The sequence below is a fragment of the Telmatherina bonti genome, assembly GCF_933228915.1.
Source record: "Telmatherina bonti genome assembly, chromosome: 10".
In the NCBI taxonomy this organism is placed as follows: domain Eukaryota; kingdom Metazoa; phylum Chordata; class Actinopteri; order Atheriniformes; family Telmatherinidae; genus Telmatherina; species Telmatherina bonti.
Window position 1 is genome coordinate 26,766,265 of NC_136628.1, and position 22,960 is coordinate 26,789,224.

At 36.6% G+C, this 22,960-nt stretch overlaps 1 protein-coding gene across 1 annotated transcript in view; it reads left to right on the top strand.

Moving 5' to 3' along the window:
* LOC306761312 (seizure protein 6-like) overlaps nt 1-19,666 on the top strand; it is a gene marked incomplete at both ends in the record, with an annotated part of 125,527 nt that extends 105,861 nt beyond the window's left edge. The window contains 2 exons of the mRNA XM_079247437.1: nt 16,642-16,731; nt 19,531-19,666. Of these exons, the coding sequence (XP_079103563.1) occupies nt 16,642-16,731; nt 19,531-19,666 (226 nt within the window). The remainder of the gene's footprint in view (nt 1-16,641; nt 16,732-19,530) is intronic.
* Between the last annotated feature and the right edge of the window lie 3,294 nt (nt 19,667-22,960).

Below are 22,960 nucleotides of genomic sequence, written 5' to 3' on the forward strand. Positions count from 1 at the left end.
CAGTAGGAGCCAGCAAAGCAGCATTTCTTGTCCCTCATAAAAAAATGGATGGAATGGAAATGGAAGGGATTTTTTTAGTTGTAAAATCTTGATGAATAAATATAAATGGTGTAATGTTAATGTTAAAGCAGCTTAAGTGGATGCATCCTGTTAATAAATGATGATAAACAGAGAACGAAACACTTGTAAAATAAGAAAAAACAGACTTAATACTGCTATTACACTGGTATTTAGCCTTACTGTATCTCCTATTTTATTCAAAGCATGCAGAGAAGAGAGATGTATGAAAGAAATAATGAGCGGAAATACATTGAATGAATTTTAAATGCTTAAAAGACAGTGAGGATAATTTTTGTAAAAAATATATTAGGAGAGTCAGGCAGCTTTTGAATAGGACAAGAAAGCTGTTTCACTCAGGCACCTTCCAGATATATAATACCTTAAAAATGTGCAGGTAATACATGGTCTATTTTAATAAGACGAAACATATGTGCCCAAGCAAGTGGAATTTCTTTGGCATCTGCATCCAGTATGTGTGCACAAGCTGGTGTTTGCATGCATGCGAAGTACACAAATCACATCTATGTATTATCTGGATCAAGATTGGAGATGTTTTACTTTCAGGATGCAAGGCAGGTTTGAGATTGAGGGCTCTGAACAGAGAGGGCACAAAAGCGTCTGAGCCAGAGGGCGGAGGGGAGTGGATGAGCTGGTGAGATGATAATGCAGCATGACACCTCTGAAATGAATCCCTGGTTACCATGGCAAAGAAGCGGGACAGGACAGTCTCTCAGGAGCCTCAAATAAAGCCAGCTGTAAATGATGTTTGATTAGTATTTAGATCATGTTCCTGCAGCAGAAACATTTTGTTAGCTGTTTGTGCACGAGTTCTTCTGCCTTTGCTCCGTCCTCTTCGATGAACATGATTATCAGAACAGGCACTTTTTTAACCTTAAAGAAGGTGGCTGCTATATCACATCTGTTTTTTTTTCCCCCGCTGCAACCCAGTGCATATTTGTATTGCTTTATCATAGCCTATCTATTCAATATGTTATTATGCAGCTGACAATCTTGTTTGCCAGGAGCTTAAAAGAAGAGAGGTATTTGTGCACCACATAGCAAACACACAGCCAGAATGGGAGTCCGTTCATGCAGCACAGCATATTAATTACAAAATTTATTGTGCTGTCAACAGCACATTTTTATGTCAACATACAAAAAAGAATAAATAAATAATGCATTTTTTAAAAAGTTGTTTTATTTATATTATTATATATATTATGATCACATGCACAAAATCATAACACCAATGTCAACAAAATGTTGCAAATGGAAGCAAATATCGAAGAGCAAAATGCAAAAGACTCTGTGAGTAACCTTTCACTCTATCTGGAACTTTAAATTGTAAAACCAAAATTTTAACAGAAATAGTCTGATTTTTGTTTTTAATGTAATAATTAAGAAAGCTGTTTTGGGACTTCTGTGGACATTATAAAATCCAGACAGTACCATTGCCAAACAGCTAGAGCAGATACTTTTTACTGCTGTCTTTGCACCCCTCTGTTCTCTTCTGTCAGCCATGCCAGCGATGGACTGCTTACTAAGCTGGAACTAATCACATCTGACTGCTATCTGTCTCCATCAATTACACACTAGGTGCCTTGTGCCCTCCTGCTACCATACAGTGAAAAGGATCCAATGATTCAGCCTCTACAGACACTTGCTGAATGTGTAAGCAGTTAACTGCAAAGTTATCTTCAACATGCAACTGTGACTTTCTTCACTGACTCAGCCTGCTTCTGTTATTATGTTAATAAGACAAGGCTGAGTGGTGAGGTCTGCGAGTGGAGATGTCAAGAACAGGGTTAATACTTATCGGCAATCGTTCCCTCACGCTTCAGTCATTCAGCGCAACACTTATCAGCTTTCTTGACTGGATTCTGACTGCTGAAGAAAACATAAACAAAGGTCGAAGGTCAGCATACCCTGGGTCACCGGGGATTGATGATTAGTCTAATGCTAATTTTTCAGTGATAACCAATAATGCTGCAATTTGGAGCCTCTTTTATAGGTACATGAATCAATATTGACTGAAGCAAAATCAAATTGTTGCTAACTTCAGAAATATATTTTTTTTAAAAAACAACAAAAAAAAAAATCCAGATTTTCGCAACTTTTAACAGTGGTGTAAAATTAATGTACTTTTCTTTTTTTTTTTCCAGCCTTCTTTTTGTCTTTCCTTTTTAAACCTTCTGTACACCACAGACACTCATGTTCTTCATTGTCCTCTTTTCTACTACTTCACTGTCTGGCCCGTGTTGCATGTGAGAGAGATGTCTGACAAAGACAGATTGCTCAGCCACAGCTTAAAGGTGACTGCCTCAGTCTGTGCTCCCTAAAGCGCTGGGTCATTGGGATCCATCATGGCCAGCAGAATATCCACATAGACAAAACACACAGGAAAGTCAGCAGCAAACGTGCGACAAAACAAACATGAGAGAACTGCATCTGATAAAAAAGACAAAAAGAGAGACCGATGAAGGTGTTGTGCAATGATGAGACAGAGAGAAGGAGTTCCAGCAGATTTCAGCTCTGGTCAAACAGTTGTGTGTGTGTGTGTGTGTGGGGGGGGGGGGGGGGGGGGGGGGGGGGGCGGGGGACAGACAAGCATGGGGCATTTATCATTATTGGCTTGTACCTCCATCCTTTGCTCAACCTGACATAAATCATGATTTTTCCATAATAGATCCCCTTTCTGCTGTGGAATTGAAGGCTGTGTGGCTAACATCGATTTCAGTCACTGTGGTCACTCCTCCTTCCTACATTTCAGTACAGCACAATGAAGCATAATAATTAGAAGCCGTCACTGATTTCACAATTTAGGGATCCCTAGAAAAGTGAAATGTTACAAGGTCTAATTTGGTTACACAAAGCACAATGCAAGCAATGGTAAGTTAACAACCAACAGTTGTTTGAGTTCCCCAGAAAAAAATCATTTTGCATTCATAAAAATATAAAAAGAAACATCAAGCCTTAACTTAAAATTGCTGATTACAAAAAATCCAAAACTACGAACGTCACTCTTCAGAATCCAGCAACAATTTAAAATATTACTGTAAATTAAGAAGTCAAAGAAGCAATTCTGTGATCCAATATTATATATAATACTTTTGATAAACTTATCAAAAAAGCTGTAATGTTTCTCAAATCTCTGAAGCATAGAAGGAGTCTTACATCAAGTGATGGTGATCAGAAACATGAACAAATAGGCTGAATCACTTTAACTAGATTGAGCTGAGCAGGTAATTAAACATTAATAACTTCATTGTTGGTTTGAAGTTCAAGTTCATTTGTCAAGCGCTCTACATTTAAATCGTTAGCATCAAGTACAGGCTGCTGAGCACTTGTCTTTCCTCTGCAATTGGCCAAGAAAACCTTTTCATAGGATAAAATCGGACTGTTTAGTTCTGTTTTATTGTCAATAAATAACCAAAAGAAAAAAAAAAGATTTAAAGAGTTTTGCTTGAGAAGATATCTGAAAGAAAGACAGTATTTCAATCATTTTACCTCATAAATAATTCACATGGGATCTTTTTTTTTTTTTTTTTTTTTTTTTTTTTTATAATTGAATATTAAACTTTAATGCCTTTTTTAATATGTTAACCAGGGGGGACTAAAAGACTACTCTGTTAATGTCTTGATTAATAACTATGCAGGAAATGCTTTTAAAAATGTTTCCATAAATAGTCATTTCATGTTTGGGTTGTGTTTTATTAAATATCAAAAGCAGTAAATAGAAATTCTCACTGGAAAAAAAAATCCTGTTTTAAATTAAAAAAAGAAACACACAGCAACATAACATGATCCACACATGATGGTTAAGATTGTTGACAAAATGCTGTTTTTAAACTTTCTACTCCTGCAGCAGCTCTTGAATAACTTTTATAAGACATCCCGTAAATAATATGTAATAATGATCCTAAAGTTAAGCAGTGGTTCAACTTGCAGATACTAATTCATTCCCACTGTATATATGTAGTTCTCTAGTCATCTGTGAAATGGCGCTGTACCTGTGTAAGCCTACAGGCACAAGTTGAGCAGAAACCATTAAAAAAGCTGTGTCTACATGCTAATTAAATCTGGTTATTGATTTTCTTTTCTTCCTTAATGACTGTATTATTTTTATAGTGGCTGGTAGAGTTATTTCCTATCCATTTATATGTATATTTTTTAGCTTTTTTTTTATGCCTGATTCATTATACTTTACACACAGAAAAACAACAGCTAAATGAGCAGTATGGCTTGCACTGCAGATTCAATTTCTGTTGGGTTTAATTTATTTTACACATAAAAATGCAGATTTTACATCAACTGATGAAACTGGGATGATGAAACTTGCTGCAGATTACTCTATTTCAGCTCTCAGGTGCTCATTATAAATAGAGGCTCTCACCCGACAAGCTAATCAAACTGTTATGAAATTGGGCATATAACCTGTTAGCAGAGCAATCCTTACACACATTTAATGTGACATAACCATTTAGTGCACATACTCTCACTTTCTTTATGAACATGCATTTGCAGACACACAATATTAGTTCAGAACGGCGGTAGGACATTACCTGATCGGGCGGGTCACATGATCACATTACATCAGAGTGCCATCACAAAACCAAAGCATATTCTTAGTGGCATAATGAAAAATGAATTAAATGAGAGCACATCTCAACAGTTTATCAGAGGAAAAAAAAGGCTAATAACATACACAAATAAACTATATTCTAATTTGAATTTGATGTTGGCCACACATTATAAACAAATAAAGAGAAGAAAATTTATTGAGTCAACTCTTCAGTAAGTGCATCATCATGTGCTCAGTGTTTCCAGTGACTGCCTGGTGCAATCTGCAAAAAGGCCAGTTAAGCACCATAGCTTGACACCATACCCATGCAGTAATACATTAGAGAATGTGATTTTGGCACTGCCTTGCTATTATAAACAAAGCTTTCCCGAAACCAAATGTCAGGGGAAAGGCAACCTCAATAATGTACTGAAAGATCACAGCCATTCAGTGATACGGTTATAAGCCTTGCGCACATCACACAAAGATTTATTTTTATCTCCCGAAAGGTTTTAATAATGTGTTATGGTGATTTGCAAATCTCAGGATTATTCAGCTTCTTGTGTGTTTGTTTTGTTTTTGTATTTTGTTTTTTTCGCAGGCCCAAACATAGTTTACAACGACAGATCACACACGCGGTAGATTTCCTATAGAGGTGATGGATTTCAGCTGACTAAATGAAAGGACTTGAAGGAGGTGGGGGTCAATATGATGGGGCACACTAACTTCTTGACAGGCTTAGTTGATGAAGCCGCTGCTTAACTGCATATAAGGGGATTAATTATGAGGCCTGTACATATAGAGCCTAAATAAATGATTGCAGGGTTAATTGCAGTGTTCTAAGCTTTGGGTAATGGACTGTATTTCTCTAATGATAAAGCATGAGCTCCTCATTGAGTTCACTCCGAGTGTCTTTTTTGTCTCTGGTTTAACATCCCAGATCACCACACTGCTCTAGATATCACAGAGCTTTCCGAGATAACCCAACCGGAGGAAAATGCTCTCTTTTGTTTAATAATTAGCATAGTTATTAGATATCTTGCTCTGAATGTCATTACAACCAGAGAGTCTATCTAGTGATTTGAGCAAACCCTTGCTTCAGGGAGCACATCATCGTGACTTTTTACTGCAAACCACACCAAGCAAAGGAGACTCTTCCCTGATACTCTGTCTTGTTTTCCAGGCCTTGGGGTATTTTCTACACCAATGAAAGCAGCTCAAATTCTTCAACTAGAGCATGATAACACATATGAAGAAATTATTAATCTGTTAAATACATGCCAATTTAACTGATTTAAAAAATAACATTTAAAAAAAAAAATCTTTTTTAATAAATATAACTGTTTAGCATCATCATTAGCTTTTCTGATAAACATGCTTAATTATTCTTTTAACCATCTTTTAAACCAGTGCTACCCATTTGGTCCTGCAGCTTTTCAATGTATCCCTGCTTCAACACACAGAACTTCATAGGTTGTATCCATTTTAACTGAGTCAGGTGTGTTGGAGCAGGGATACATTGACAACCGGCATGACTGAGGCCCTTGTTGGACCAAATTAATAAGCCCTAAATTATTGTTGAAGCAACAATTCTTTTGCAAGAATGACCAAACTATGTAACTATACTCAAATGAATTCTTTTTGAGTATCTGGGCTTGAAAGACTCTAGCCACCTTCTGTCATGTATTTCCTCCATGTGAAGAGAGACACACATTTTAAGTGGACTAAAACCTACTGTCTTAGAGTTACCTCATATCAGGGGCAGAGTGCCAATAAGGCAAACGGGGCATCTTCCCAGTGGGCTGATGAGTTTGTACGGTTATGTTTAGAGACCTTTTAGTTAAACAAATGACAGTTTTTGAAACTATTTAATGTATTCACTCTTGCTGATTCCTGCTACATCACTTTAGTAGTTTTAAGAAGGTGCATGGTATTCACACTGAAGGAAGCACAAAGATTTATAGTTTACATATGTTACAGTGGCTGGAGGGAGGTGGACCCAAATGCAGGAGTCGGGGCGCCAGTCTACAGAACTCAGGTTTATTCGCAGGGCAGAGCAACAAAGTGACAATTAACAGAATGACAATGAACCAACCAACACAACTGAAACCGAGGGGTATAAATACACAGAAAAACCAAACAAGAAACAGGTGAAGCAAATTAACTAAGTGAACGCAGGTGAACTCAATGACCAGGAAATCAATAAAGCTAAACAAACAAACAAGGGAACCAAACAGGAAATACTACCAAAATAAAACAGGAACCCAGAACCAAGGAAAAAGCAAACCACCACATCATAACAACATAACTATGTATGAGCTGGTCTGGGACAAAATCCCAGGGCAGATATTTAGTTTCACCCTCTGAACAACTTGTTTATGTTTGAATATGTTTTGTGTTGTTTGACAAACAGAAATATCTGACCAAAAAGAAAAAAAAAATGAGCATAGAGACTTCTTAGAAAACAAGCATGTCTAACATCTGAACATTTGCAGCAACTGGAGGCAGGTGAGTTGAAATAAAGTCCAGAGATGATCAATGGCTCCTAAAGCTGGTGGGCAGCATATGCTAACAATAGACTGATCCAGTGCATGACAGCTTTTTACACAAACAAAACACATCTGACATATTGCCATGCACAATATACTGGGTTTTTTTTTTTTTTTTTTAAATTAAAATAAAGTTATATAGTGAAAAAGATGACGGTTGTATTATTAGTTAAACTGACAGTCTCCTATAGAGTATTGTCTTTAAAATTCCTCCAGTGAAAGCAGAAGCATTTAGACATGTATTCATTTCATGCAATGATTAAGAAGAGGGCTTCCATGGCTAACATAAGTGGATCATTACCACATCAGTTATCATCATCTGAGTAATGAACATTACTATGTCAGGTCCAGCCAGAGTTCATAACCTCAGAAAGCCATGCTGTCCACTCTCCACATGGATGAGTGTTGAGAGAAAATGCTAATATACCAGACTGTCACATTAAACACTTTTTCCCTCCCGAGGACAGAGTGCCAATTTGCTTCTGTAATTTTTGTAATTGTACCAAACCCAAAGTGAGTGATCATAATAAGACAACACTCTTGAAATGAAAAGCTTGTGCTATTAATGAGAGAAAGTCTGATAACTTTGTACAGTTCACATGCCAAGAACTAATGTTTGTATAAATGTTTGTGTTTTATTTTTGCAGCAGATGGCAAAATTCACTCCAAAGATTAAATATAATGTTTTAGAGAAACTATACTGACATTTTTACCCTTTGAAAATAAAGACTCGTGTGACCCTTATTACTTTTTTAAAAAAATTAACACATTAATTTTGCTTTATTTTATTATAAAAATTGTTCTCAAGAATGATATAAAAACATTTATAATCCCACACTGCAAAGTTTGAACATAAATAATATAAGACCATAAGTAGACTGAAGCTGTCAAAGTACTTCAATCAAATGGAAGAATGGGTTATGGTGGGGGGGTGGGTAGTATCTTAAATGGAGGGGTTATTATGGTAGATTGCAGAGTCTAAAGCTTGTTGCCTCTCCACCTGCTCACTGTGCTGTGCAGAAAGCCTCTTCTAATGGCAGTTTACAGAGCATTTACCCACAACTGCAAGTGTCATAATTTTCTCTAACCACTACAATTATGCCACTTATTTTTTTTTTAGAAATACAGTATATTAAATGGCAGCAACAATATCTCTCATTACAACTTGTAATGGTTGCTGAACAAAGGCTGTGGCTGAATTGTTACTCAACTTGGCTTAAAGCATACAGTGACCTCTGTACTGAGTGTGTAAACAACAAGCAGGACAAATGATTCTCCTCTGACAAAAGCTGCACACATTAAGGTGGGGGAAAAAAAGGAGCCAGAAACACACAAACCGATTATTTCAAGAGTGCTGACAGTTTTATAAATGTGAAAAGATTAACGTATCAGTTTTCGTATTTATAAAAGGTCAGTTTCTAGTTTCTAAGCAACTGCACAGCATACTTTACTACTTATATTTAGATTTTAGCCCAGACAATTTCTAAGACAGTGTTAAATCCATAAACGTGGTTTATACAGCATTTTTCAGCTCTGATTCATATTTACAAGGTCCAGTCTGCCTCAAATAATGGGTAAACAAACAAGTATGGCAAGCTCAGTGTACGTACTCATAAGTTGATTCCTTCCTGATGTTGAGTGGCAAGCTTGATAACAACCAAAAAAATGGTTGTTAGCATCATAAACCATTAAGTATATTAGCACAATGCAAATGCAACTTAATTCAGTTTAATGCTGTTAAATGTTGTACCTTGTGAGAGATCCAGCAACCCTTCAGCACATAGATCTTCGCGTGTAATTATGTAATCATTCAGCAGACCGTACAATGGAAATTCTATATTCATTTTGAAGGAATTAATCTCAATCTCCAATCCATCTATGTCATGGCTCTGCTGATTCCTGCCGTCGTGTGTGTGTGTGTGTGTGTGTGTGTGTGTGTGTGTGTGTGTGTGTGTGTGTGTGTGTGTGTGTGTGTGTGTGTGTGTGTGTGCGTGTGTGTGTGCGTGTATGTGTCGGGGGGGGTCCTCTTTTGCTGGTGGTTCTTCTGGTTTCTGGCAGCAGCTTTCAACACTGCTGAAAACAACCATTCAGTTCTGCCTCAGTATATCTGCTCTGGTCTGATCACCATACTCTGCCAGATTGTTGCTTTCACTCCTGTGGTAACGTAAGGCTTCTACAGCATTTTTTTTTTTTTTTTCATTTTGTCTTGTCCCTATGTTGAGTTCAGTGAAATCTTTTCCACTTTGTTCTGCTTTGTCCAGAATTCTTCCTGCCAAGCCATTGCTCCAGTGTCCCAGTTGTTTCCTGCCTGCTCGCCTGCCAACCTTATCCATTTTCCTCAATCTGTTCTTACTCCAAGTTTGCTCAACTGGTTTTGTTTGCTCTTATCCTCATGACAATCCATGATGTTTCACCACTTATCTCCATTCCTGTCAAAATATCTTTTCTTTATTTTATTTTCCTCCTGTTTGAGATCTTCCCAGAAACTGCTTAAGAAGTCAACAAAAAATAACTCAGGATCGTATTGAGAGATAAGTTTAAAACTTTTTTATTATATGAATATATTTATCAAATCTAATGAGTATATTAGTGAATAAGTTGTTTGTCATTTTTGGGAATTTGAAAATATAATGGATAAAATAACCCAATGCTACATATTAGATATGATTGCATTAGTGTATCTGACAACATATAATGTGTCAGTCATTGCTGGGAATACAAAAGCTGAGGGCCTGAATTGCCTGTTAGCCAACTTTACCGGTGAACAATTGGTAATTATAATTTGTTATAAGTGTTAATTAAGGTCAACAATAATTAAATGTTTGTGTCCTACTTCAAATTCAAATAACTGGTGCTTACCTCTGTATTTATTTTAAAAATTCTTTATGAGAGCAAACAGAAACGAGAAGGAAAAAGACTTGATATTAACAAAACAAAAATATTCAGGGTGTGATGTGAAATGATACTTTTTGAAAAATTTGGAAAGCAGACTTTCAAAATGGTCACAGGAGCATACATTTCATTTTGTGCATGTAGTCCTATTTGAATTAGCTCTGATGTTGACCCCTGTGCTGTGGATACCACTCCCAGATGCTCTCTCAGCTGCTGTGGCGGGCATGTTTCAGAAAGATTAGGTGTCTCTCAATGGCACTTGAATTGAGCATCTCTTAATTTACATGCTAACATTGCTACTACATCTCTCTTAGCATGCTGGGGTCAGACCAGTGCACTTTGACATTAGATGGAAGCGCATGATGATAGAGATGGTGGTATTTAGAAGAACAGCAATAATTGTGCCCTGACATGAGATGCATGCATGATACCCAAACTCACAGAGAAAGTGGAGTATAAACCAAGGTTTTTTTTCTTACAAAGAAAAAAATCACATAAGTTGTTTGTTCACAGAGAAATTACAATTTATTTTTATTTTTTTAAAAAGTGCAACACCAAGCACATGGGACAACTAACAATAAGATGTGTTGTAAAACCACATTAGTATTGAATGTATAAATATTTCTATTCCTATAAAAATAATACATTTATTGATGCTAAGTTAATGCTAAGTTGCTTGCTCAATTCTTGTTTTTTTTCTCATGCTTTCGAAGAGAACTGTAAAATCTATACATATTTAAATATGCCTCTGCCACCAACAGCCACTAGTTTAAAGTAAACCTTACATGGATCATTCTGAATTAATCCAGTCTCAAGGCCAAACTTAAGACATGACTGCCAAGAGGAGAAGCTAAATTTTAGTTCTCAAATAATCACAAATTTTCAAATGACTTTCCTTTAAAGTGTCTATTTTATGTTCAGTTTTTATTTATTCTACTTGTCAGCACAAAGTTTTCAGTTTCTTAAGTGCTATGTGCTTTTGGCTCTTGAGCCAGAAACCAACTGAGCTTCTAAAGATACTTGATGTTTTATTTGTTGAGTTCTTGTTCAGATGTCTAGTGAAGTTCAGTGAAATACTAACATATAAAGGGAGAGACGACTGGACTGAGTCCAGGCTTGAGATTTTTTTTTTTTTTTTTTTTTTTAATAAAAAAATATTAAATATACCAGTCTAAACCATAATAAAAGCCATTGTTAAGTACATTCACAAACACGTGGAAAGTACTTATATGATGAGACGAGATTGGAAATCAGATACAATTCTGAAGAATGAAATCAGTCTTCCATGGTGACTGTTTTACTCATGTTTCCATAACGCTTTCCATTCTTCCTCGGTGGGCCAGCATACCGTTTTCAAATTTATGTGTGTACACATACATGATCTACCTTATATGCACATCCAGGGAGCCAATGATTGCGCTCTGCAATCCGTACTCCTGCGCCCTGGAGAATCAGAGCACAGCCTGACTAACACCCATAAAAAGCAGGGGGGCTTTATGCATTTTCTTGATCCCTTATTCTCTTTCCATTTGCTTTCTCCTCCTCCTGCCATGACAGCACAATTAACCATCAGGCACACAATGGGGGCACATGTCCCCTTAGCCACGGCCAGCTCCCTTAGACCTGTACATCCTAATAGGGATTAGAACCACAAGTTAACAATGAATGAAGAAGTCCTTCAGGAGCCTCTAATTCTATTCTGCTCTGTGTCACTTTTCATCTGAGTCCATTCACAACCATGTGTTTGAGTATAAGGTATAATCCTCTTAAATATCAAAGGTGGACAAATCATATTAATTTAGACATTGCTTCCAAAGGCCCAAGGGCACATTATGCACTCGACACAGAGCCTCAACGTCACCATCTGCTCAGTTTTTTAAACCTGCCTGCTGCGGCGGACAATAAGGATTGTGCCTCTACTGAAATCTCTTGTTTTTACTCTTTAATTTACTACCATTTTATATAGTGTTTTCAACAGAAATTTTAAGTCAAAGCACATCTTGAATTTGAAAATTGGGATTATGACAGATACCAGGTTTAGTTCCATTTAAACAAAATGAAACTGGGAGTTCACAGTTGGTATCAACAACTTGATGTTGATGGGATGTTTATTTTTCTGGCTACTTTGCACAATAGGTAAACTTTTACAATTATGAAGGTAGAAATAAGACCTTAGTCAGTCTCAGCATCAGTATGTATACCAATGAGTATCACATCAGCATTATTCCTGTTTTCATTACTGGTATTGTATCTGTCCACTTGTGCAACAAACCTCAGTTCCACTTGAATTTTATCTGCCTTCTGCTGGCCTCACAAGGAGATAGTATACACACTCTGACATGAATTAGCCCCAGATTGACTGATACGTCTTTACCCGGGGGAATTTATATTCAAAGCGGTCCCGGCTTTTCTTATCCTTCCCTCTTTTTCTCCCATCCTTTTTTTTCTCTCCCTCTGCTGCCACTGGTTGGTTTTGTCATCCTTGTCACTCAGCTGTCTGCGAAACATCAAGATTTCTCTTTGTTGAACGGGCAGGTGCTGGCAAAGTCTGATGGAGTTATTTGCTACAAATGTGCAAAACATGACTGATGACAAAAATGTCATCCAAACCAGTGAAAAATGCTGGAGTACAGGGAAAGAAGAAGAGAGGTCCATTTCCATTCATCACAACTACTGACAGATGGTCCCAGTTCTCATTTTCCATCTTTCTGTACTATGTCCCTCAGCTCATTAATGCTCCACATCCTCCACAGGTTGATTTATTCTTCACTTGAAGTCGATGCTTGTCAGCTCTCGAGGAAACAACATGCCCACTTGAAAGGTTGGAAGAAAAATATAATGCAATTAGAGAGAAACCCCTTTAGTATGTGACCTAAACAATTAGATCTCTATTGAAAGTGTACAAGCCTTTTTTTTCAGCTGCACTTATCATTGAGATTGTTTGTGAAACAACAAAGTTTTATGATGACTGTGAGTATATTGGCAGTGCTGTACACCACTTGATTCAAAATTACAAGCGCACATTTTGCTGACAACTGAAGGGTCCGGATCACCATGAGGTTTTGGATCATACAGCTCTTTGATTTGTGAAATAATAAACTTTGGCATAACAGGTAGCATGTTAATTGCAGTAGTTAAATATAACATTTAGTATTTTATTACAAATACACAACACCTTGAGTAGCTTGACTGTTTTCAGTCTATGCAACTTTTTGCTTTCACTTAAACACATTTCAAAGAAGAATTTATCTTTTTTTTTTTTTTTCACTGCATTTTAGATAATCTAACAAGTTTTTAAATAGAAAAGATAAGAAAAATGAGCAAACCAGTAAGGTGTTTTTGAGTTTCGAAAGTTTGCAGAAAGCAGTGTATGAAGCTTTAAGGTAATAAGACAAACGTCTATAGTTTGCTGAATATTCTTATCCTTCAAATTTTATTTTATTAAATGTATAAATGATACAATATTTGTAAAGGAAAAAAACTGTTTAGAGAAAATATGATAAACTGAAAACAGACTTATTTTCAAGAGATAAGAGCAAGGAAGGGTTTGCAGTGTTTGTTTCCAACAGATTTGACTAATTCTACTGAGGAAAAACAATTCTCCACCCAGATCTCCACCATATTCTGACAGAAGTTTACAGAAGTTTGTCAGCTGATTTAAATTTACATTCTAGTTTTATTTTATTACCGCCATACAACACCATTCTCTGTCTTAGAAGCTTTTATGTCTTGTTTTTATATCCAAGTGTCCCAGTAAACATTTTGATTCCCAAAATTGACTATATGTTGTTCAAAATAAATATATACTTGTATATATAAAATATACTCTAGATCCTGTTCCAAATAAGTTAAGATCTTTTTCCTCCTAACAGATGTGTGTACAGCATCCACATTCCAAGTGAATATAATTTTAATGTGAATCGAATGTGAACTTAAATGTGAATGCGAGTCCTTTTCTGTTCTTTTTTTTTTTTTTAATTGTAATTAACAAAAATAAGTTGTATTGTTGTCAATAAAGATGTTAAAATGAAAAAATAAAAAGCTCTAGATCCATCATCTACAAAGGCAGCTGACTGTTTATCCACTGATGCTTTAGTATTAATGATCTAATGATGTTTCTGTGTCTGTCACATGTGAAAAATCTGATTTGCTGCCGAGCTGACATTTCAGCTGTGGCACACACATTTGTCAAAAAAAGAAAAAAAAAAATATGTGTGTTTGTGTATATATGTGTATATATATATATATATATATATATATATATATATATATATATATATATATATATATATATATATATATATATATATATATATATATATATATATATATATATATACATATATATATATATATATAATCCATTTCCATGCCTGTGCTTCAACTGAAATCGGGTGCATTCACTTCAGTTTTATGAGCTTTTCGAGATGAAGTCCACCATATTTTTTAAAACTAATCTTAGATACTACTCATAGTAGGAGCAGCAGGTTGATGTTTTCTCAGAGACAAAGCTGAGATACCATGAATGAGTGATTTACCTCCTCTCTGTGTGAAAGAGGACAACCTCTTAAAGAGACAGAAAAAAAACAAAATCAATACTCAACACAACACAGAGGATCCAACCCAAACACCTCAAGAAAAGGTTTTCTTTTCAAATCTGCTGTGACCCTGAAATGGATTTATTCAGTTATTGTTTCTTCTCCACTGAGGGGATAAGTGTCACACAAACAGGATTGTGTCTCCAGCAATAGGTGATGGTCATTGATCCTCCCTCTTCTTACGAAAAGAAAAATAATAGAGTAAAGCAAACATCCCCACAACAAAAAACAAACAAAACAAAAACAGCAGAGTGTCAGTGTGTATCTTTTATTTTTTTTTACACACTTGGGAAATCCAGTATCATTCTGGAAGAATGCTAAGGGATACTTGATCACTTGCCACATGTTTGAAGAGGAAAACAAAGGGATCCGTAATCCGTAGGTACTGTTAGCCTTGGATAAAATGCCAAAAAGTGGATCAACCCAACAAATGATAGAGGGATGCAACAGAGTGGCAAGCTTCTTTCATTTGTCAGCCACTCCAGAGAGTAGAGCAATGCTTGTGAGGAGCTGTTCACAGTTCTGGGGTCATATGTGAGGAGGTGATTCTTCACTCCATCTTCCTTTCTCTGCCTTTAATTCTCACTCATGTCTCAGGAGTATCTGGGACTTTCAACTGATCAATTGTTTTGAAATAGCATTATTGACATGGCATGTGTTACAATTGCATACATAAGGGTAGGCTTAAACATGCACATGAATCTTTCTCATGTTGCAAACCTTTTTCTTTTTTTTTTTATCTGATCTAGTCTTTTGATGATAATTAAATAACTAGTAAACATCCTTTATAGATTATGACACATGAAAACTGATATGAGGGAAACAAAAGGTGCTTCTGATTTGATATTTGATAGAGGCATGAAACAAACAACAGACCAAAAAACAATCAAACAAAATGTAGTTATTTCTATAAAAAATAGACAATGAAAAAAAATCTTCAGTGAAAGATGTGAAATCAAGAATGAAGTTTCACATTTCCCACTGTTAAAAGTTAATATCTGACATTATGTAAAAAAAGAAAAAAAACATTTATGGTAGTGCGGGTACAAAATAAAATGACAGCCTTTTTATGGGGTGAGACACCAATTCTGTTGTGTTATTACATGCTCCCAACAGGGAGGAACCGGCTGATCTCATTTCTGGAAATATATATATATATATATATATATATATATATATATATATATATATATATATATATATATATATATATATATATATATATATATATAAATTCCTGAGAGTACCACAGCTGTGTTTTACATGAGCATATGTTATAGTCAAGGGGCATGGAGCACTGAGCATGGCTGACACTCAGAAATGTGATCAGCTGTTTCACCACGTCAGTCCATTAGCACTTTTCTCTATGCTCTCCCACCGACTCTCACCACCTACCGCCCCTCTGTAGCACTTTGTCAGGCCAAACAGGGACCAAGTGTGACCTAAATAATGTATTCTAACATATACTGTTGTCTGATGTGCTATTTGTGCTATTTCTTTGAAGCTGTCATTATCACACTGCTAATTTAGTATGTTGTTTTATCCCAATAAATCTTTTATCCCAATAAGTAATCTGAGGAAAGGACTATTTTGTGACATTAATGCTGTTTAAAATTCAAAGGGTATGCTTGGAATATATATATATACATATATATATATATATATATATATATATATATATATATATATATATATATATATATATGTATATATATACATATATACATATACATATACATATATATACAAATGCACAACCTCTATGTACGTAAATGGTGTGTCAATATGTTTATGTGCTAAAAGCATTAAAAATTTCAAATTATTATATTAAAGTGGCAGTTGCATGCACATACTCTTGGCTATCTAACATAGTTATTTTACCTGTCCTCTGTTCTGATGCCTGTGGTTTTATACAGCCACAAATACTATAAGAACCCTCTAATGCCTCACATCCTTAAACTACTCCTCCCTTGCTCTCTAGGGATATTGACCTTGCCAGTTACGTTCTGCCTGGCTGCACCAAGATGTTGGGACTGTCAGAGGAAATATACAGACCTCGTCTGGAACCCAGGTGTGCTGAAGGAAACTGTTAAATTTGGTCATTACTCTTGTAATAGTGCTTTTATGGTTTGCTCAGAAGGGTCATGTGTGCAACTGCCACAACAGGACTTCACTCTGAGGTCTGCAGACAGAGACGTAGACATCAGTAGTCTGGGGGCCCATATTAAAATAGCTTCCTATGTGGCATGCATGTGGCTGTCTACAGAGCCTGTTGCAGAACTGAACAACTTGAAGCAACACAGATGGAAGACAGTTTTAAAGATGTCCAGAATCTAAAAGAAAATAATAAAAGATTCAGTTACATAGTTTATTGGGAGCAGTAATCAAAAACTAAAGTTGCCTTGTACTAAAACTTCCTGAGGCCAAGATATTCATAATTCAAAGACCTCTTCATATGAAATTATATAGCTGAACAGCTACCTATCTTGAAATATTTTATCTAAATATCCAAACACTCCTATTGCAGGACTGCTGTATTCAAATGCATTGCTTTTCTTAGGTCTACCCACTAAACCGTCAAATGAGTGTAAAGCTGTCTTAATTTGCACGTATCGACTGGGATGGAAGCAGGGCCAGTGGGAGGAGAGGGCAAATCTAACTGCTTTTTGATGTAGATAAATGGATTACAGATGGCTCGCTCAATATATTCAAATGAGATATAAACATTTGGGAGGGGCTATCAGTAAAGGGGATGATTGCAGTTGTTTTATCATGTGACTAGAATGCACTGAACAGTCCGGCAACCACACACATTACAACTGCATACTAAATTTGTTTGTCTGGTTTGGAAAATATAATAATTTCTTTTGAAAATTTCTTATGAACACAAAATGTAAAGAAAAACTTGGGAAATGCAAACATATCTTCTGGTGAGCAAGCAGCAAAAAATCAAGTTTAACTTGTGTCATAATTGGGGTTTTTTGCTGTGACAATGTAAGAGATCAGTACAATCATTAACTCACAAATGAATATAAAACCAACAAAACACAAAGGGTAATACAAGGATATCAACCACTGAAAACAGCCTAGGGTGGTGGCATTACAACTCTCTAAGATCCAGCAGCCCAGACAGTTTATGACTGAGGAGATAATCCTCTTCATTCAGCCATCTTAGTTTGCAGACAATGTCCTGGAGGTAAGAGCTGCCAACACATTCCAAACAATAGTGTTCAACCAGAGTAAATTGTATTTACCCACATTTCACCTTTAACATTGCATTGGAAAAGAAGCCCAAATGCGATTATGCACATGAGGAATTAATCCGGAGATGAGCACAGGGTAATGCATGGTAATTATCCAACAGGATATTCTTACATAGTGATTAGCATATCTGGGAGGCCAGACAGGGATGGGAGGGCAATCTGAGAGGAAGGAAAGGACACAGCTGCTGATAAGAAGCCCAGATTTGTATTTTTTTTTTTTTTATATCGTTGCAAAATGGTTATAGTCTGGCTACAGGCATGTAGTCTTCCCTATCTCTCTGTTCCTCTCTATCTCTTCTGTACAGCATTAGATGAGAAATAGATGTCCATACACAAACAGGCACACACACATATGACAGAGAGGGAAAACTTGCTTCCACATAACCCCTGCAGGGAATCAAGCACTTGTGTGTATGTTTGTGGCTGTCCCTTGTATCTTTATGCATACGATTGTTACTTTACAGACCAACAGAATCATCCGAAACAAATTCACTTTCAGCCAGAAGTCACATGTCGTGCATTTTATACATGCAGTTCTTAAGCATAGCACTGCTTAGTAATTAGTGTTGAAGAAAGTTACAATCATGGTGATCCCACTTAGCGTAATGTGATAATGAGTGACCAATCATTGATTAGGATTTCTCTAAATTTAGGACTGACTTTTGTCTTTCATCGATTAAAAAATATTATCCATACTTTGCTCTTTTTTTTAAAATGCCATTTCAATGTTTCTTCACTTCTTTTTCTGTTTCTTTACTACCCAAAAAAATAGTAGTACTTGATTTTATTTCAATTGAACTTCATTGTCAGCTCATATTCTGGTACAAGCTCTATGTTATGCTAGGCACTATAAATGTGATTGTCAGGGAAAGAAAAATGATCAAATCTAAATCTGTTCACATCAATCATACATAGAAAAAAAAAAAAAAAAAAAAAATATATATATATATATATATATATATATATATATATATATATATATATATATATATATATATATATATATATATATACATATATATTTATTTTTTTTCTGTTTTTTTTTTTTGTGTTAATTTAATACAACATGTCCATATCAGTATACAATACGTAGAGGTTTCAACCTAAATTGTCTTTTGATTTCTTCCAATTGTCCACACCCATTGCATAATGTGACCATGAGACACTGTATCAATGCTGGGTTCGGTATTTGGGTGTAATCAGCCATGTAGTACACCAGCTTGCGGAGAAGCACGGCCCTTTGTGAGACGCCCATCTGTTTAGTGCATTGGGACAAGCCCAGTCGCGCAGAGCTGCAGGAATGAAAGGGGAGAGCATGAGAAGGCCCAGCTGAGAAGACAAGGGTGGGCGGCTGCATCAGGCCTCTGAGGCACTCCTGCAGTCCCCTCTTATTCTAATGCAGTATCTATGACTCCCCTGCTTGCATACAACACAGAGATCAGGGACTGACAGATGCACCGAGGGAAACAGACTGGGGTGTCTGACACAAGATCCATCCTTTCATGCATGCAGTGTCTGTGTTCTCTCCCTCTCTTTTAAGCTGTTTAGCTAATATTTTCCTATTGACTTGACAGTGTACACAGTACCCATCCTTGGTGTCCCCTTAGTGGGACGTATCTGTGTGAGCAGCGATCGATTTATACAGTGGGCTCCCTGGTCCTTGTTGTCAGTATTCATCTGCTGAGCTGGGCAACACAGGAGCAGGTGATAAGCTGCTATGGGCCGGTCAACCCATTCCAGTGAGAGTCGTGACCCCACTGCAAAAGGGCTGATTATATCTTAGTGCTGCTCGGTCTGGGAATCAAGCCTTCATACTGCAGCTTGAACAATATTACCCCTTGCTGAGATCACAGATGAAACCCAGGGGACTATAATGAGTAGAGCAGAAACACACAGAATGAAAGTTTTTTCCATCAGAGTGGTCATTTTTAATAAAGATATGAGATCATTTCCATTTCCATCGCTCTGATTATCTGGATTATCTTTGACAGAATGGTGGAAGCATATCAGAAACAGTTGTTGGTGAATGTTTATCCGAGACATTACATATGTTGCCTGGAGAAGAGCTCCTTCCCTCATATTAGTCCATAAGCCCCCAAGCACCAACAGTCTCCCATTCATTTCCTCTAACTTCCAAAGTGGCACACTCCTTTCCATCAGAGCAGCCTGCACCCCCCACACGGATGATAACTGACAGCAGCTGCATTGATGAGCACAATGCTTGGGCCCGGCAGCTCAGCTGGCCTCACTCCCCACTTGACACTGGTTTGACCTCAGGCATGTGAGCCCCGAAGGCTGCTCAGCCTGTAGCCTGACAGTCTGTCCGTCTATCTGCTTTCCCCACACACACCGCTCCCAGGCAGGACAAACACCCTGCGATGAGTGCATCCTGGGGTCAGGCAGGTTAATTTAACTTCAACTTCGAATAAATGGTTTCTAAATCATGTATAAATAAGGAAATAAGGCATATAAAGAACAAATATATTTTATTTTGTTGTCATAATAATTGAATATTCATACTTAACGAATGTCTATGATGTCCACTGATATTGCCATTTTATTTTAGTTTATTGACCCATGATGATTAAGCTTAAAAGTTCAGAAAATGAATTTAACAATAAGAAAGAAATTTGAAGATGTGAAATAAAGCAAGATTGAGCACAATGTGAAATACCACATACTGTTTTAAACATATTACTTATGTATAATATTATAACATTAGTTTCAATGAGTGGCCATTTGCCCTCATACCATACACTCATTGCCACTCCCATATGTGCTCATGCAGCATCAGCAATATATCCAGTACGAGTGAGCATGAAAGCCTTGTGATAGCCCTCCTCCCTGGGGGACTGATGACACCAAGGAAACCAAACAGAAGCTGATGGTATGACAGAAGAATCAAGGGGGGTGTGGTGGAGGCGCATCGTTCCCCTGTGCCATCCTGCTCTTTTACAACTTTACAAAATAGCCTTTTAATTTGCTGCAGCGTCTGGGCTGTCTGAATTGTGCCTGCATCAATCACCATCATCACCAGAGCCGTGGGCACCCTGTCCCCTGGGTCCTCTCTACGAGCTGGCCCTTAGGCCGATCACTCTCCCTCCTCTGATATGGGGCAGGTTTCTCTCTATATCACAGTCGAACATGAGCGTGCCAACAATACGATGCAGCTGTAACCCCACCGCTCTCTGCATCCACCACCACTGTTGTGTTACGATTTCTTTATGTCTTGTTCATCGTGGCAGCTATATTCTAAGGAATAAAATGCCCATCGGGAGCTGAATTGATTTCTTTTTCTAACATTTAAAGTTGTGATAACACGTGTGAGTTTTCACATTAACTCAATACAAAATTTAAGGAGGTTTATTGCTGTTGCTTTTTGGGGCCTGTACCCATTTTGTTTGTTATAATACAGTTATAATGATGAGGAGACTATTTAGGCTGATAAAAGCATGTTCATATTGAATAAAATTACTAAATGATTAATCCATTTAGCACAATGACTTTCCCTTTTTTTCCATAGGTTTCATCTTCTGATAGATTTTTCTATGTTTAGCAGCCACATATTTACCAATGTTTGCCTTATGTAAGTTCATGTTCATATCTTAAGTTTAATTTGATGGAAATGGTTGTTTTACAGTATACACAGAGCACTATTGTTTAATTTTTTTCTATTTCTCCATCCTACCACCAAAATAGCAGCTTATCAAGGGTATTCAAAGAGCTACATGTTGTGCATTGTGCTGCAAATGCCATGTCAAGCTGTTCTACTTTCCAACTTCAAAAATATCAAGGCTTTGAGGTCAGTTGGCTCAGAGCAGAGGAGATACAGATGGTGCACTTGTTTGCCAGGAATGAATAATAATATTTTTTGTTAAAAGCTGGTTACAGAGAACAGTGTTTCCCCACATAAGGAATCCTCAATGTGGTTTGGTTTATCTACAAAGTATTTTAAAAAGTTTTGGTGATAGTTTTTTCTTTGTTGTTAATTTAGAGGATGTGGCCTCTGTTTTGTCATTATGCTGCCATTTTGAGAGGTTTTCATATGTCAACAAAATTAATTAAATATCAAATACATCTATTTTAGAAGATATTAGATTTGAAAAAAAAATTGTTTTTAACGGACTACTGTCATTTTAACTCACAAACATCAACGGTCTATATTTTGTATACATGATTTTAACAGGTGAACTTTTTTCATACATTCATTCAAACAGTTTCATACATTCTGAATATTATTTTTACAATACTATTTAAACCCTTATGCACTGTACAATCATGTCATCCGTCATGACTGACCATGGACAATAGTTATGTACTATTTCTAAAATCAAATTAGAATGAAAAGGGCTCTTAAATCTATCTTTCTTTGCACTTTGCTCATAGATAAATTTTCTAGTTAAAGTACCAAACAGGTTAACTAAATAAATAAAAATTGCATATGTAATTATAACTTGATGAAATAATCGAAAAGGCAGAAAAACTTGGTTTGTCTCATTTTTAAAACTTGTCTTGTAAGTTATTATTCGTATATTTTGATGCCATATGTTAGAACAACGCTGAGCACACAAAACCTAAAGAGAAGTCATCGCTTTTCTGTAAGCTGGCAGACCCACAGTACTATTCATGCCATATTTTCACTGCCATGTCTGTAAGTTTCCCATTCTACCACTTCCTAATCAGTTTTAATTGACTTTAATTACCATCTAGTAATTAATTTTGTTTTCTACCAACTATTTGTATGACTGCTCCCAGTGGGTGGCCTTGTTCATCTCGTTAGGGCCAATTAGCTGCAATTAACAAACACTAACGACACGCTTTTTTCTTTCCAAAATAAACAGTGTACACCCTGCCAGATTTCAGAGCTATACAGAAACCTCTAGTCTGGGGGAGTGGGGATTGGCGGGGGGGGGGGGGGGGGGGGGGGGGGGGCCTCTAATCAGCACCTCCCAATGAAATATAAAAGTCACAGAGGAGATTCCTATTCAGCTTACTTATACAGCTTACCTTAGAGGTGACTGCTTTTCCCCTCTGGCT